The following is a 16,288-nucleotide window of genomic DNA, read 5'->3' on the forward strand; positions in this document are numbered from 1 at the left end:
GGGAGCAGACTGTGGTGTCCTGTTATTATTATACAGGTGGAGCAGCCTGTGGTGTCCTGTTATTATTATACCGGAGGAGCAGCCTGTGGTGTCCTGTTATTATTATTATTATACAGGGGGAGCAGACTGTGGTGTCCTGTTATTATTATTATACAGGGGGAGCAGTCTGTGGTGTCCTGTTATTATTATTATAAAGGGGTAGCAGTCTGTGGTGTCCTGTTATTATTATACAGGTGGAGCAGTCTGTGGTGTCCTGTTAGTATTATTATACAGGAGGAGCAGCCTGTGGTGTCCTGTTATTATTATTATTATTATTATAATACAGGAGGAGCAGCCTGTGGTGTCATGTTATTATCATTATAAAGGAGGAGCAGCCTGTGGTGTCCTGTTATTATTATTATACAGGAGGAGCAGCCTCTGGTGTCATGTTATTATCATTATACAGGAGGAGCAGACTATGGTGTCCTGTTATTATTATACAAGAGGAGCAGCCTGTGGTGTCATGTTATTATCATTATACAGGAGGAGCAGCATTTGGTGTCCTGTTATTATTATTATTATACAGGAGGAGCAGCATGTGGTGTCCTGTTTTTATTATTATAAAGGGGTAGCAGTCTGTGGTGTCCTGTTATTATTATACAGGTGGAGCAGCCTGTGGTGTCCTGTTATTATTATACAGGAGGAGCAGCCTGTGGTGTCCTGTTGTTATTATTATTATTATACAGGGGGAGCAGTCTGTGGTGTCCTGTTATTATTATACAGGGGGAGCAGCCTCTGGTGTCCTGTTAGTATTATTATACAGGAGGAGCAGCCTGTGGTGTCCTGTTATTATTATTATTATTATAATACAGGAGGAGCAGCCTGTGGTGTCATGTTATCATTATACAGGAGGAGCAGCCTGTGGTGTCCTGTTATTATTATTATAAAAAAGGAGCAGCCTGTGATGTTGTTATTATCATTATACAGGAGGAGCAGACTGTGGTGTCCTGTTATTATTATTATACAAGAGGAGCAGCCTGTGGTGTCATGTTATTTTCATTATACAGGAGGAGCAGCCTTTGGTGTCCTGTTATTATTATTATACAGGAGGAGCAGCATGTGGTGTCCTGTTATTATTATTATAAAGGGGTAGCAGTCTGTGGTGTCCTGTTATTATTATACAGGTGGAGCAGCCTGTGGTGTCCTGTTATTATTATACAGGAGGAGCAGCCTGTGGTGTCCTGTTGTTATTATTATTATTATACAGGGGGAGCAGTCTGTGGTGTCCTGTTATTATTATACAGGGGGAGCAGCCTCTGGTGTCCTGTTAGTATTATTATACAGGAGGAGCAGCCTGTGGTGTCCTGTTATTATTATTATTATTATTATTATTATTATAATACAGGAGGAGCAGCCTGTGGTGTCATGTTATTATCATTATAAAGGAGGAGCAGCCTGTGGTGTCCTGTTATTATTATTATACAGGAGGAGCAGCCTCTGGTGTCATGTTATTATCATTATACAGGAGGAGCAACCTGTGGTGTCCTGTTATTATTATTATTATAAAAGAGGAGCAGCCTGTGGTGTCGTGTTATTATCATTATACAGGAGGAGCAGACTATGGTGTCCTGTTATTATTATACAAGAGGAGCAGCCTGTGGTGTCATGTTATTATCATTATGCAGGAGGAGCAGCATTTGGTGTCCTGTTATTATTATTATACAGGAGGAGCAGCATGTGGTGTCTTGTTATTATCATTATAGAGGAGGAGCAGCCTGTGGTGTCCTGTTATTATTATACAGGAGGAGCAGCCTGTGGTGTCCTGTTATTATTAATTTCATACAGGAGGAGCAGCCTGTGGTGTCTTGTTATTATCATTATACAAGAGGAACAGCCTGTGGTGTCCTGTTATTATCATTATACAAGAGGAGCACCTTGTGGTGTCCTGTTATTATTATACAGGAGGAGCAGCCTGTGGTGTCATGTTATTATCATTATACAAGAGGAGCAGCCTGTGGTGTCGTGTTATTATTATTATACAGGAGGAGCAGCCTGTGGTGTCGTGTTATTATCATTATAAAGGAGGAGCAGCCTGTGGTGTCCTGTTATTATTATTTTACAGGAGGAGCAGCCTGTGGTGTCATGTTATTATCATTATACAGGAGGAGCAGCCTGTGGTATCCTGTTATTACTATTATTATGCGGGAGGAGCAGCCTGTGGTGTCCTGTTATTATTATTATACAGGAGGAGCAGCCTCTGGTGTCATGTTATTATCATTATACAGGAGGAGCAGCCTGTGGTGTCCTGTTATTATTATTATAAAAGAGGAGCAGCCTGTGGTGTTGTTATTATCATTATACAGGAGGAGCAGACTGTGGTGTCCTGTTATTATTATACAAGAGGAGCTGCCTGTGGTGTCATGTTATTATCATTATACAGGAGGAGCAGCCTTTGGTGTCCTGTTATTATTATTATACAGGAGGAGCAGCATGTGGTGTCATGTTATTATCATTATACAGGAGGAGCAGCCTGTGGTGTCCTGTTATTATTATACAGGAGGAGCAGCCTGTGGTGTCCTGTTATTATTATTTTCATACAGGAGGAACAGCCTGTGGTGTTGTGTTATTATCATTATACAAGAGGAGCAGCCTGTGGTGTCCTGTTATTATTATACAGGAGGAGCAGCCTGTGGTGTCATGTTATCATTATACAAGAGGAGCAGCCTGTGGTGTCGTGTTATTATTATTATACAGTAGGAGCAGCCTGTGGTGTCGTGTTATTATCATTATAAAGGAGGAGCAGCCTGTGGTGTCCTGTTATTATTATTTTACAGGAGGAGCAGCCTGTGGTGTCATGTTATTATCATTATACAGGAGGAGCAGCCTGTGGTATCCTGTTGTTATTATTATACAGGAGGAGCAGCCTGTGGTGTCCTGTTATTATTATTATACAGGAGGAGCAGCCTCTGGTGTCATGTTATTATCATTATACAGGAGGAGCAGCCTGTGGTGTCCTGTTATTATTATTATACAAGAGGAGCAGCCTGTGGTGTCATGTTATTATCATTATACAGGAGGAGCAGCCTTTGGTGTCCTGTTATTATTATACAGGAGGAGCAGCATGTGGTGTCATGTTATTATCATTATACAGGAGGATCAGCCTGTGGTGTCCTGTTATTATTATACAGGAGGAGCAGCCTGTGGTGTCCTGTTATTATTATTTTCATACAGGAGGAGCAGCCTGTGGTGTCTTGTTATTATCATTATACAAGAGGAACAGCCTGTGGTGTCGTGTTATTATCATTATACAAGAGGAGCAGCCTGTGGTGTCCTGTTATTATTATACAGGAGGAGCAGCCTGTGGTGTCATGTTATTATCATTATACAAGAGGAGCAGCCTGTGGTGTCGTGTTATTATTATTATACAGGAGGAGCAGCCTGTGGTGTCGTGTTATTATCATTATAAAGGAGGAGCAGCCTGTGGTGTCCTGTTATTATTATTTTACAGGAGGAGCAGCCTGTGGTGTCATGTTATTATCATTATACAGGAGGAGCAGCCTGTGGTTTCCTGTTATTACTATTATTATGCGGGAGGAGCAGCCTGTGGTGTCCTGTTATTATTATTATACAGGAGGAGCAGCCTCTGGTGTCATGTTATTATCATTATACAGGAGGAGCAGCCTGTGGTGTCCTGTTATTATTATTATAAAAGAGGAGCAGCCTGTGGTGTTGTGTTATTATCATTATACAGGAGGAGCAGACTGTGGTATCCTGTTATTATTATTATACAAGAGGAGCAGCATGTGGTGTCATGTTATCATTATACAGGAGGAGCAGCCTGGATTGTAAGATGGCGGGGCTGGTGGTAACATGGTCACACATTAAGGTGCATAGTGTGATCAGATTTCTGTGTATAAAGGGCACATCAGCAGCTGTAATTCATCACCAGCTTATTGGGGTGTACGGTGACAATGTCATGGTAACAGGTTTGGGTTTGGTGATAATGGCAGGACATACATTCAAGATGAGAAGCCAAGAACATCCACTTAGCCAACCACACACGTGTGTTGTTACAGCGCTACCATTGGGAGGTTCTGGACCATCCTCCCTACTGCCCTGACCTGGCACTAAGTCATTTCCATCTCTTTGGACCATGGAAGAAGTACCTGGGTGGAAGGCGATTCACAGCCAACTGTGGATAAACAATCTGTACCAAGGCCATACTATTTATTATACGTATATGTACAAGGTGAATACATTTACGCAATGAGAGGTCTGGTTACTTTATTTATTGAACCACCCTCGTATATACCAGATGATACATAACAGGAGCTGGGGAAGGATGTGTGAGAAGGACACAGACAGGCCATGTAACAAAGGGCTGCACTCCCTCAGCTGAGACTGTCTGTCAGGGCGTCTTGTTATCCTGAGCAATAGAGACTCTCAGACAGCCAGTGGCTGTGACAGTCCGCAGAGTGTCACTGATTATCCCCCAGGACATGTCTCACCCCATCTTACGCTGCACACACACGGCCGGCAGGCTGGTCACCAGGGATCGCAAAATACGCACTATATCACGTTTTTACGCGCTACAGGCACTGTGGGACTCAGTTTCTAAAAATGAGTGGGTCCCGCAGGACGTGCTGTCAGTCACTGGTCTGTGCTCACCGCAACAGCCAATGGCAATAACAGCCCTCAAAGTCTTCCCAACCAATCACAGGTGGCACAGTTTTCTTGTCCAATTGCCGCCCGAACCCTGCAGACAACCTCCCTCTGCCTCCTACCCTTCCCCCGGCAGTTGCTATGATGTTATCGCGGGCTCCCGCTTGTGACTGCAGGGACTGCTGCCTCCTCCCTGGTAAGCTAACTGGGGGGGATTGCCTGTATGACCCGCGGGCCATGGCTGTATTGTAATCGGCCCTGCAGTGTCTTGTCATGCAGGGCCGGTTCGAGGGCTGTTCCAGTGTGCCTACACCTGGGCACATGATTTGTGATAACCCCCCAGCCGCCGGCAACAGTGCTGGGGTCTAGGGCAGGTGACACTGTCAGTGTGCCACTGGCCAGCCTACTCTGCCTCCAGTCTGCCCACCCTGGAAGCCGCTAGGATATTATTGCAGGCTGGTCCTTGGGATTGTTGGTACTGCTGCGCCTCTCCAGTAAGCCGGCTCCCTGAGGGCACTGCCTATTTCATCTGCGGCTGCATCATAGTTGGCTCAGAATTTTCTGGTCACACAGGACAGCCACCACTGAGACCTTGACTTGTGCTGAACCTCAACTGTCAACAACAGTACGAGGGTCCAGGGCAGGTGACATTGTCAGTGCGCCACTGCCCAGCCCACTCTGCCTCCATCTGCCCTGCAGCTTCAAGTTCCTCTGTCTGGGCCTGGCTGCCGGCATTGCGCCCCTCCTGCCATTATGCGAAGACTCCCAGGCTACAGACTTATCAGCATTTCGGCCTCTCCCCACAGTCCATGGACAAAACTCAAAAGTAAGCAGTTAACCCCCTTCTTGCCTTCCACTACTGCCCCAGCTGCTATCTATCCTTACCCCTCACCCTAACCCCAGTACTGCCTGCCCTTATCCCCCCATTACCCCCAGTACTGCCCCAGCTGTTATCTATCTTTACCTCCTCCCTACTCCCTGCACTGCCTGTTGCTAACCCCCTCCTTGCCCCCAGTACTGCCCTAGCTGCTATCTACCCTTACCGCTCGCCCTAACCCCATTACCCCCAGCGTTTAACCTCCATTACCCCAGCTGCTATCTATCCTTACACCTCACCCTAACCCCAGTACTGCCTACCCTTATTCCCCCATTACCCCCAGCTGTTATCTATCCTTAACTCCTCCCTACTCCCTGCACTGCCTGCTGCTAACCCCATCCTTGCCACCAGTACTGCTACTGCCCCAGCTGCTATCTACCCTTATCCTACCCTTATACCTCACCCTAACCATAGTACTGCCTGCCTTTAACACCCCCTTACCCCCAGTACTGCCCCAGCTGCTATCTATACTTACTCCTCATCCTAACCCCAGTATTGCCTGCCCTTAAGCCCCCCTTACCCCCAGTACTGCCCCAGCTGTTATCTATCCTTACCTCCTCCCTACCCCCAGTAGTGCCTGCCGTTAACCCCCTGCTTGCCCCCATTACTGCCCTAGTAGCTAACCCTATCCCTCCCCCTAACTCCCAGAGCTGTCCCATCTGTTGTCTGCCCTCATCCCCATAATATGTGATGGGACCCAGAAACCATGGAGTAGGACCCCAATTTCTTAAAGTGAGGGGACCCTGGTACCCACAAATTTTTTGCGGTCAGCGTGATCACTGGTCACACATGACACCTACATCTGAGGTGCTGTAATTTGTGATTTTGTCATTTGTGCAGAGTGACTGATGGAATTCTGAATTGCTTAACCCTTTGTCTTCTGGGCTGCCTGCTCTCCTATTTCTGTTATTATCCTCTTCTGTTCCCTTCCCCATCCCCTGTGTTACTGCCACCTCTACAGCTGTTACACCCTCTGCTGTGTGCTGACATAACTGGGGAGATGAGGGGATCTGTATTCAGTGATATTTTGAGTCTCCCCCAATACACAGGATTACACAGTAGTGAAGAAGACATCCGGTGAGTGTGAGACAAACAGCAGCCATCCCTGTGTGTCAGGAGGACTGAGCAGGACCCAGAGCCCCATCACGGTGCCTCCACCTCACTCACTGATACATGAGAGAGACAATGACCAGAAGATCCTGGAACTCACCAATGCGATCATTCAGCTGCTGACTGGGCAGGTGACAGCTGGAAATGGGACATTATACAGTAACACCAGTGGATGTGTCTGGGTGATGACTGGAGAGGTGACTGCTGGGAATGGGACATTATACAGTACCACCAGGGGATGTGTCTGGGTGGTGACTGGAGAGGTGACTGCTGGGAATGGGACATTATACAGTAACACCAGGGGATGTGTCTGGGTGATGACTGTATCATTGTGTGTGTCAGGTTCCTATAAGGTGTCAGTATGTCACTGTCTATGTCTCCATACAGGAGGGGGAGGATATAGAGGAACACAAGGGTCTGTACAAGAATATGATGATGGAGAATCACCAGCCTCTCACATCACTGGGTAAGAGAAGACTGACATTTAATATAGAGGGGAGAGCAGCTATGGGGGCCCTCCTATATACACACATCATCTGATAATCACATAGATCCAACATACTCAGTCACTGTGTGTCTCCTACAGATGGACCCAGTAACAGAAATACCCCAGAGAGATGTCCCCATCCTCTTTATTCACTGGATTGTATAGAGGAGAATCACAGGGTCCCACAGGAGCATCAGGTAGGTGGGATTTAGGGTCTCACCAGTATACCAAAGTGACAGTCACTATATGATGTGTAGAGATGCTGTGTGTGTTTTATCCACTGATATTGTACTGTTTATTCTCAATCAATGAAATCAAACATTTTTACAAGAACACAATTTCTGTTTAGGGTACAGCTCAGACTAATAAGGTAGAAGATATAGAGGGAGAAGAAGAGACGTATGTGACTGATATGAAGGTTGAAAATATAGAGGGAGCAGAAGAGACATATGTGACAGATATGAAGGCAGAAGATATAGAGGGAGAAGAAGAGATGTATGCAACTGATATAAAGGCAGAAGATATAGAGGAAGAAGAACAGACGTATGTGACTGATATGAAAGCAGAAGATACAGAGGGAGAAGAAGAGACGTATGTGACTGATATGAAGGCAGAAGATATAGAGGGAGAAAAAGAGACGTATGTGACTAATATGAAAGCAGAAGATACAGAGGGAGAAGAAGAGATGTATGTGACTGATAAGGCAGAAGATACAGAGGGAAAAGAAGAGACGTATGTGACTGATATGAAGGCAGAAGATATAGAGGGAGAAGAAGAGACATATGTGACTAATATGAAAGCAGAAGATACAGAGGGAGAAGAAGAGACGTATGTGACTGATATAAAGGCAGAAGATATAGAGGGAGAAGAGGAGACGCATGTGACTGATATGAAAGCAGAAGATACAGAGGGAGAAGAAGAGGCGTATGTGGCTGATATGAAGGTAGAAGATATAGAGGGAGAAGAAGAGACGTATGTGACTGATATGAAGGCAGAATATATAGAGGGAGAAGAAGAGACGTATGTGAGGTGTGATCAGCAGTGTAAGGAGGAGGAAATCCGTACAGATATCAGCACAGGTGAGTAATAAACACATTACAGAAAAAAATCACATATTCTCCTTTCTAAGTCACTTCAACAATCTCTTATCATACACCTTCCACTGTCAGTACAAACTAATGAGAAAAATGTATCTGTCCAGTTGGGGAGTTGGGAGCCATCAGCCCCTATTATACTCCTGCTCTCCCCCTCACATCATGTCACTGTGTTTTACCAGCCCAGAGATCTGACCAGTCTCCTCCCCACTCTCTCTGGTGTATCTCATACATCAGGAGCCATCAGCCCCTATTATACTCCTGCTCTCCCCCTCACATCATGTCACTGTGTGTTACCAGCCCAAAGATCTGACCAGTCTCCTCCCCACACTCTCTGGTGTATCTCACTTACTGAGATATAGATCACAGCAGGGTGCAGCTAGTATGACCTGTGTGTGATATAATGTATAGGCCATGCCTGCACTCTGTTACACATACTGAGATGGAGATCCGGTGAGTGTGAGTACACAGGAGGATACAGATAGTATGACCTGTGTGTGATATAATATATAGACCATGCCTGCACTCTGTTACACATACTGAGAAGGAGATACGAAGAGTGTGAGGACAAAGCAGGGTGCTGATAGTATGACCTGTGTGTGATATAATATATAGATGATGCCTGCCCTCTGTTACACATACTGAGATGGAGATCCGGAGAGTGTGAGGACACAGAAGGGTGCAGCTAGTATGAACTGTGTGTGATATAATGTATAGACCATGCCTGCACTCTGTTACACATACTGAGATGGAGATCCGGAGAGTGTGAGGACACAGCAGGGTGCAGTTAGTATGACCTGTGTGTGATATAATGTATAGACCATGCCTGGACTCTGTTACACATACTGAGATGGAGATCCGGAGAGTGTGAGGACACAGCAGGGTGCAGCTAGTATGACCTGTGTGTGATATAATGTATAGACCATGCCTGCACTCTGTTACACATACTGAGATGGAGATATGGAGAGTGTGAGGACACAGCAGGATACAGCTAGTATGACCTGTGTGTGATGTATAGACCGTGCCTGCACTCTTTTACACATACTGAGATGGAGAACCGGAGAGTGTGAGGACACAGCAGGGTGCAGTTAGTATGTCCTGTGTGTGATATAATGTATAGACCATGCCTGCACTCTGTTACACATACTGAGATGGAGATATGGAGAGTGTGAGGACACAGCAGGATACAGCTAGTATGACCTGTGTGTGATATAATGTATAGACCATGCCTGCACTCTGTTACACATACTGAGATGGAGATCCGGAGAGTGTGAGGACACAGCAGGATACAGCTAGTATGACCTGTGTGTGATATAATGTATAGACCATGCCTGCACTCTGTTACACATACTGAGATGGAGATCCGGAGAGTGTGAGGACACAGCAGAGTTAGTATGACCTGTGTGTGATATAATGTATAGACCATGCCTTCACTCTGTTACACATACTGAGATGGAGATATGGAGAGTGTGAGGACACAGCAGGGTGCAGCTAGTATGTCCTGTGTGTGATATAATGTATAGACCATGCCTGCACTCTGTTACACATACTGAGATGGAGATATGGAGAGTGTGAGGACACAGCAGGATACAGCTAGTATGTCCAGTGTGTGATATAATGTATAGACCATGCCTGCACTCTGTTACATATACTGAGATGGAGATATGGAGAGTGTGAGGACACAGCAGGATACAGCTAGTATGACCTGTGTGTGATATAATGTATAGACCATGCCTGGACTCTGTTACACATACTGAGATGGAGATCCGGAGAGTGTGAGGACACAGCAGGGTGCAGCTAGTATGACCTGTGTGTGATATAATGTATAGACCATGCGTGCAGTCTGTTACACATACTGAGATGGAGATATGGAGAGTGTGAGGACACAGCAGGATACAGCTAGTATGACCTGTGTGTGATATAATGTATAGACCATGCCTGCACTCTGTTACACATACTGAGATGGAGATATGGAGAGTGTGAGGACACAGCAGGATACAGCTAGTATGTCCTGTGTGTGATATAATGTATAGACCATGCCTGCACTCTGTTACACATACTGAGATGGAGATATGGAGAGTGTGAGGACACAGCAGGATACAGCTAGTATGACCTGTGTGTGATATAATGTATAGACCATACCTGCACTCTGTTACACATACTGAGATGGAGATATGGAGAGTGTGAGGACACAGCAGGATACAGCTAGTATGTCCTGTGTGTGATATAATGTATAGACCATGCCTGCACTCTGTTACACATACTGAGATGGAGATATGGAGAGTGTGAGGACACAGCAGGATGCAGCTAGTATGACCTGTGTGTGATATAATGTATAGACCATGCCTGTACTCTGTTACACATACTGAGATGGAGATATGGAGAGTGTGAGGACACAGCAGGATACAGCTAGTATGACCTGTGTGTGATATAATGTATAGACCATGTCTGCACTCTGTTACACATACTGAGATGGAGATATGGAGAGTGTGAGGACACAGCAGGATACAGCTAGTATGTCCTGTGTGTGATATAATGTATATACCATGCCTGCACTCTGTTACACATACTGAGATGGAGATCCGGAGAGTGTGAGGACACAGCAGGATACAGCTAGTATGACCTGTGTGTGATATAATGTATAGACCATGCCTGCACTCTGTTACACATACTGAGATGGAGATCTTATCATTAGAGAGTATGTATATGTATGGGTAAAGCCGGGCATGTCTTATAGCTACACAGTATGGAGATGTTGGGGTACAGCCGGGCACGTCTTATTATAGTTACACGTCATGGAGATGTTGGGGTACAACTGGGCACGTCTTATAGTTACACAGTATGAGATGTTGGGGTACAGCCGGGCACGTCTTATTATAGTTACACAGTATGGAGATGTTTGGGTACAGCCGGGCATGTCTTATTATAGTTACACAGTATGGTATAGCTCTGCAGGGAGGCTAATTCCCATATAATTATTCTGTTCCCAGCAGATGGACAAAGCAGCAGGAATAACTTGGGGAGACGTCTCATATTATTTCCAGATTGTGACCTAGATGATAACTTCTCTCAGGACTCTCCAGGAGAAAACCACATTACCCCCAGTATACATCCAGCATCTCACAGTGCAGATATGGCATCTGATCCCACTAACCATGATAAATGCTCCCCTGATAATCCCAGTAGTGTTACACACAGCTCAGAACACACAGGTGATAAACCATTGTCATGTTCTGAATGTGGGAAAGGATTTACCAAGCAGATCAGTCTTTCTATACATCAGAAGAGAGTTCACGCAGCTGAGAGGCCTTTTCTGTGTTCTGAGTGTGGGAAATGTTTTACACTTAAATCAGTTCTTGTTACACATCAGAGAAGTCACACAGGTGAGAAACTATTTCCATGCTCTGAGTGTGGGAAATGTTTTACACAGAAATCATATCTTGTTAGACATCACAGAAGTCACACAGGTGAGAAACCATTTCCATGTTTTGAGTGTGGTAAATGTTTTACACAGAAATCAAGTCTTGTTTCACATCACAGACGTCACACAGGTGATAGGCCATTTTCATGTTCTGAGTGTGGGAAATGTTTTACATTTAAATCAGACCTTGTTAGACATCAGAGATGTCACACAGGTGAGAAACCATTTCCATGCTCTGAGTGTGGGAAATATTTTACACAGAAATCAGATCTAGTTACACATCAGAGACGTCACACAGGTGAGAAACCATTTCCATGTCCTGAGTGTGGGAAATGTTTTAAACGGAAATCAAATCTTGTTGAACATCAGAGAAGTCACACATGTGAGAAACAATTTTCATGTTCTGAATGTGGGAAATGTTTTAAACATAAATCAGCTCTTGTTACACATCAGAGAAATCACACAGGTGAGAATATATTTCCATGTACTGAATGTGGGAAATGTTTTACATTTAAATCAGATCTTGTTACACATCAGAGACGTCACACAGGTGAGAAACCTTTTTCATGCTCTGAGTGTGGGAAATGTTTTACACAGAAATCAGCACTTGTTCGACATCAAAGACGTCACACAGGTGAGAAAGCATTTACATGTCACGAGTGTGGGAAATGTTTTGCACAGAAATCACATCTTGTTATACATCACAGACGTCACACAGGTGACAAACCATTTCCATGCTCTGAGTGTGGGAAATGTTTTACACAGAAATCAGAACTTGTTAAACATCAGAGACGTCACACAGGTGAGAAATCATTTCCATGCTCTGAGTGTGGGAAATATTTTACATGCTATTCAATACTTGCTTCTCATAAGAGAACTCACTCGCGTGAGAGGCCATTTTCATGTTTTGAGTGTGGGAAATGTTTTACATTTAAATCAGATCTTGCTACACATCAGAGAACTCACACAGGTGAGAAACCATTTCCATGTCCTGAGTGTGGGAAATGTTTTACACGTAAACAATATCTTGTTGTACATCAGAGATTTCACACAGGTGAGAAACCATTTCCATGTCCTGAGTGTGGGAAATGTTTTGCACAGAAATCACAGCTTGTTATACATCAGAGATGTCACACTGGTGAGAAACTATTTCCATGTCCTGAGTGTGGAAAATTGTTTACAAAGAAATCAGCTCTTGTTGCGCATCAGAGAAGTCACATAGGTGAGAAACCATTTTCATGTTCTCAGTGTGGGAAATGTTTTACACAGAAATCATATCTAGTTACACATCAGAGATGTCACACAGGTGAGAAACCATTTCCATGTCCTGAGTGTGGGAAATGTTTTACACAGAAATCACATCTTGTTAGACATCAGAGAAGTCACACAGGTGAGAAACCATTTCCATGTTCTGAATGTGGGAAAAGTTTTACACGTAAACCATATCTTGTTGTACATCAGAGAAGTCACACAGGTGAGAAACCATTTCCATGTTCTGAATGTGGGAGATGTTTTACACTTAAATCAAATCTTGTTAGACATAAGAGACATCACATAGGTGAGAAACCATTTCCATGTTCTGAGTGTGGGAAATGTTTTATACTTAAATCAGTTCTTGTTACACATCAAAGAACTCACACAGGTGAGAAATCATTTCCATGCTCTGATTGTGGGAAATGTTTTACAACGAAATCTGCTCTTTTTAGTCATCGGAAACTTCACACAGGAGAAAAACAATGTGTATGAGCCTATAGAAATATATAGAAATTGCAGCGGTATTTGCAGTACTGTAATATCATTGGGAATTATCAGAACAAGCATAAATACAGTTTTAGCCTAGATTGCTGTCCCTGCTTGTTGAAGGGTAAATTACATTTGCATTATCACACTTTGGGTCTGATTCAGCAGCGGAACCAAATGCAGCTGCAGTCTCTTACAGATCGCAGGTACTAATATATGCTAATGCCGAGGTACAACCACCATAACCACACCCACTGCTTCCTTCTCATTATCATCCAATGTCACCCTCCTGTGTAATCATCGGTACCATCTCCGCACATTAAGCAGTCACACAACATTTGCATCAGGTCTGACCAGCCGCAAACACTGCAGCTCTCCTGACATGCAGAGAGGTGCAGCTGCCATCGCTATGGCTAATTTATACATGCCCATGACATGGTGATCACACACACAGACACGCCTGCATGACATGGCGATCACACGGACAGACACGGCTGCAGTTTTCTGTCCACCCCCCTGCTACCGAGCTGAAACACTGTCACCCTGCCACTCTGTATATGATGAATTCCTCTGTGCGTCCGTAATAGCAATGTGATCGCTGTGTGTGCGCAGTGTGACTTATACGTAGGTGTGATGGGAGACAATCGCTCTATCTGCGTAACTATCATCATTGTGTCCTCTGCTGAATCAGCCCCTATATACTTTATATTACACTTTATTATATATCCACACAGATGTCACCAACATAGGGCTCCAACAGGTTCCTCATGTAATGGCTTTCAGCTTCCTTATTCTATAAGATTAGAGGTTCCCACACTCCGCTATTACAGGCCAGGTATTAAGGATAATCCATGCTTGAGCACAGGTTACTTAATTTAACCATTTGGACTGAAGCATGGATATCCTTAAGCTCTGGCCTGTAATGGGGGAGTTTGGGAAGTTCTGTATTAAATTATTATTGTGCTATTGGCCTATTTGTGAAATAACAAGACCACATGATGTAATATAGGGACATAACTAATCTGTCACCATGACAATGTGTTGGGGATGTAATATGGAAAGTGGGAAACTATGACATCATGTGATGACTGGGCTGTATGTGACAGGGTGAGATGGGTGATATAATGAAATATGTAACCTCTGATTTTATCTCACTGGATCCAGTATTCTCTGGTTGGGTTTCCTGGTAAATGGATCTCTAATCTCCTTACAGCAGTCTGATGTCTAGGTTACAGAGGATCTAATTAGAATTAAGCAGTTACACTATTCCAAAGGATAAGAACATTAAAATCATGATCACTTATGTAATTTATACATTATTAGGTAATGTTGTTAGTGTAGGGACATGGGAAGCTGCTGGTCCTGGTATAAACCACTAACAGTAATGTCCATTAGGTGCATCAGGCTCCTGATAAGCCCAGCAGAATACAGATGTGAGCAGGGTACATAGTAATGGAGGAATAATACAGGGACATCACAGGTTAAGTAGGATCAGTACCGATTGTCCTCAGTATGTCCTGCACTGTTATAAACCTACAAAAATATGAGCTCAAAGAGTTTGGTAACAAGAAAACCAGACACCGCACGGACCTGTCTGACGTCCATGTGGGGTAACACAGCTGCGTGTGGCGCTTGTTTGTTAGTATTTACCACACTTTTTGACCTGAATGTTTTTGTACATTGTTAGTAAAGCTGAAATAGTGCCCAGTTGTCCTCTTGGTGGTGCACATGTTCTGTGATGGCCTAGGTGTAAGATCTAGTGATTTGCTGTAAGACGGGATTTAGTGGAAAGGAAGTATAGAGGTTTCTGCATGAGGGTGAGTTGTGTCTCATGGGCTGGTCACACTAGGCCACAGCTGGCAAAAGAAAATAACAGAGATAGGGACAGGGCAGTTAGCTATTGACCAGGGTACAAGCCAAGGTCAGGGCCACCGAAGAACAAATGTCAGGCATAAGCCGGGTCAGTATTGGTCAGTCAGACAATTACTATGGACCATACTCAATTAGGCTGCGAAAAGACATCATTTTTGCAGGTTTGACTTATCCCTGTATTCAATTTTCATGACTTTTCACCGGAGCGAAAAGGTGGCAAAATAAAGTGCAGAACTGGGGTTTTGGGGTACAAACTTAAAAAAAAAAAACACCATACACCCCTTGGACAGTCCCCAAAAGATGTTCTGTGTTAAAGAAAAATTTAAAAGTACCACAGGAATCCACAAAAAAGGTACTTTCATTTTGGGGGCGAAAAAAAAAAAAGTTGGGGGACAAACTTCTAACTAGCAAAATAGATTTCAGGGGGGGGTCCCCAAGTATGCCCCAGGTGTTTTTTTTAATTGCAGGTGGTTGCATCAGGTGGATTTTTAAAAATTTTTAAAACTTCACATTAGCCACTTTAAAATATGCTAGTACCCATTTTCTTGTACCCCAAATTTGATGGGACACCTTATTTTCACCCCCAAAATACTGCTAAATGCTATTCTTCACCACTTGTGCAAAGACACTAAATATCACCTATTGAGACCATTTAAAGACCCAAAATACCTTTTAGCAGGGCTATTCGGGGGTACCCATAGTGAACCCCCATGTCAGAGCATCTTTTGGAGGGTGTCAGACTGATTTGGGCAAAAATGACATGACTTTTTGCTGATTTCGTTTTTTTGCCGGGTCCCGTTTTCAACTATTTGGAATGATTACGGGGATACGTGGGGACGAGCGCGATAAGTTTTCGACCCTGCAACCTGTGATGACGCGAAAAGTCCGGCAACTGACTTTTCGCTCCAAATTGAATATGGCCCTATGTCTCATTCTGAACTGGATATAAACTGACATAAAGCTGTATTACTCTGTCACTTTAGGTACCGGTGATTATAGGTATATATTGGGGTGATTATAGGTATATATTGGGGTGATTATAACTA

General features: G+C 44.0%; 1 protein-coding gene across 1 annotated transcript in view; it reads left to right on the top strand.

The window, feature by feature from the left end:
* Positions 1-16,288, top strand: part of LOC148504712 (uncharacterized) — a 106,649-nt gene that overhangs the window by 39,062 nt on the left and 51,299 nt on the right. The window contains exons 10-13 of the mRNA XM_088448570.1: positions 7,025-7,094; positions 7,215-7,312; positions 7,465-8,194; positions 11,200-13,368. Of these exons, the coding sequence (XP_088304696.1) occupies positions 7,025-7,094; positions 7,215-7,312; positions 7,465-8,194; positions 11,200-13,368 (3,067 nt within the window). The remainder of the gene's footprint in view (positions 1-7,024; positions 7,095-7,214; positions 7,313-7,464; positions 8,195-11,199; positions 13,369-16,288) is intronic.

The sequence above is a fragment of the Taudactylus pleione genome, unplaced genomic scaffold, assembly GCF_031769625.1.
Source record: "Taudactylus pleione unplaced genomic scaffold, aTauple2 ptg000459l, whole genome shotgun sequence".
Taxonomy (NCBI): Eukaryota; Metazoa; Chordata; class Amphibia; order Anura; family Myobatrachidae; genus Taudactylus; species Taudactylus pleione.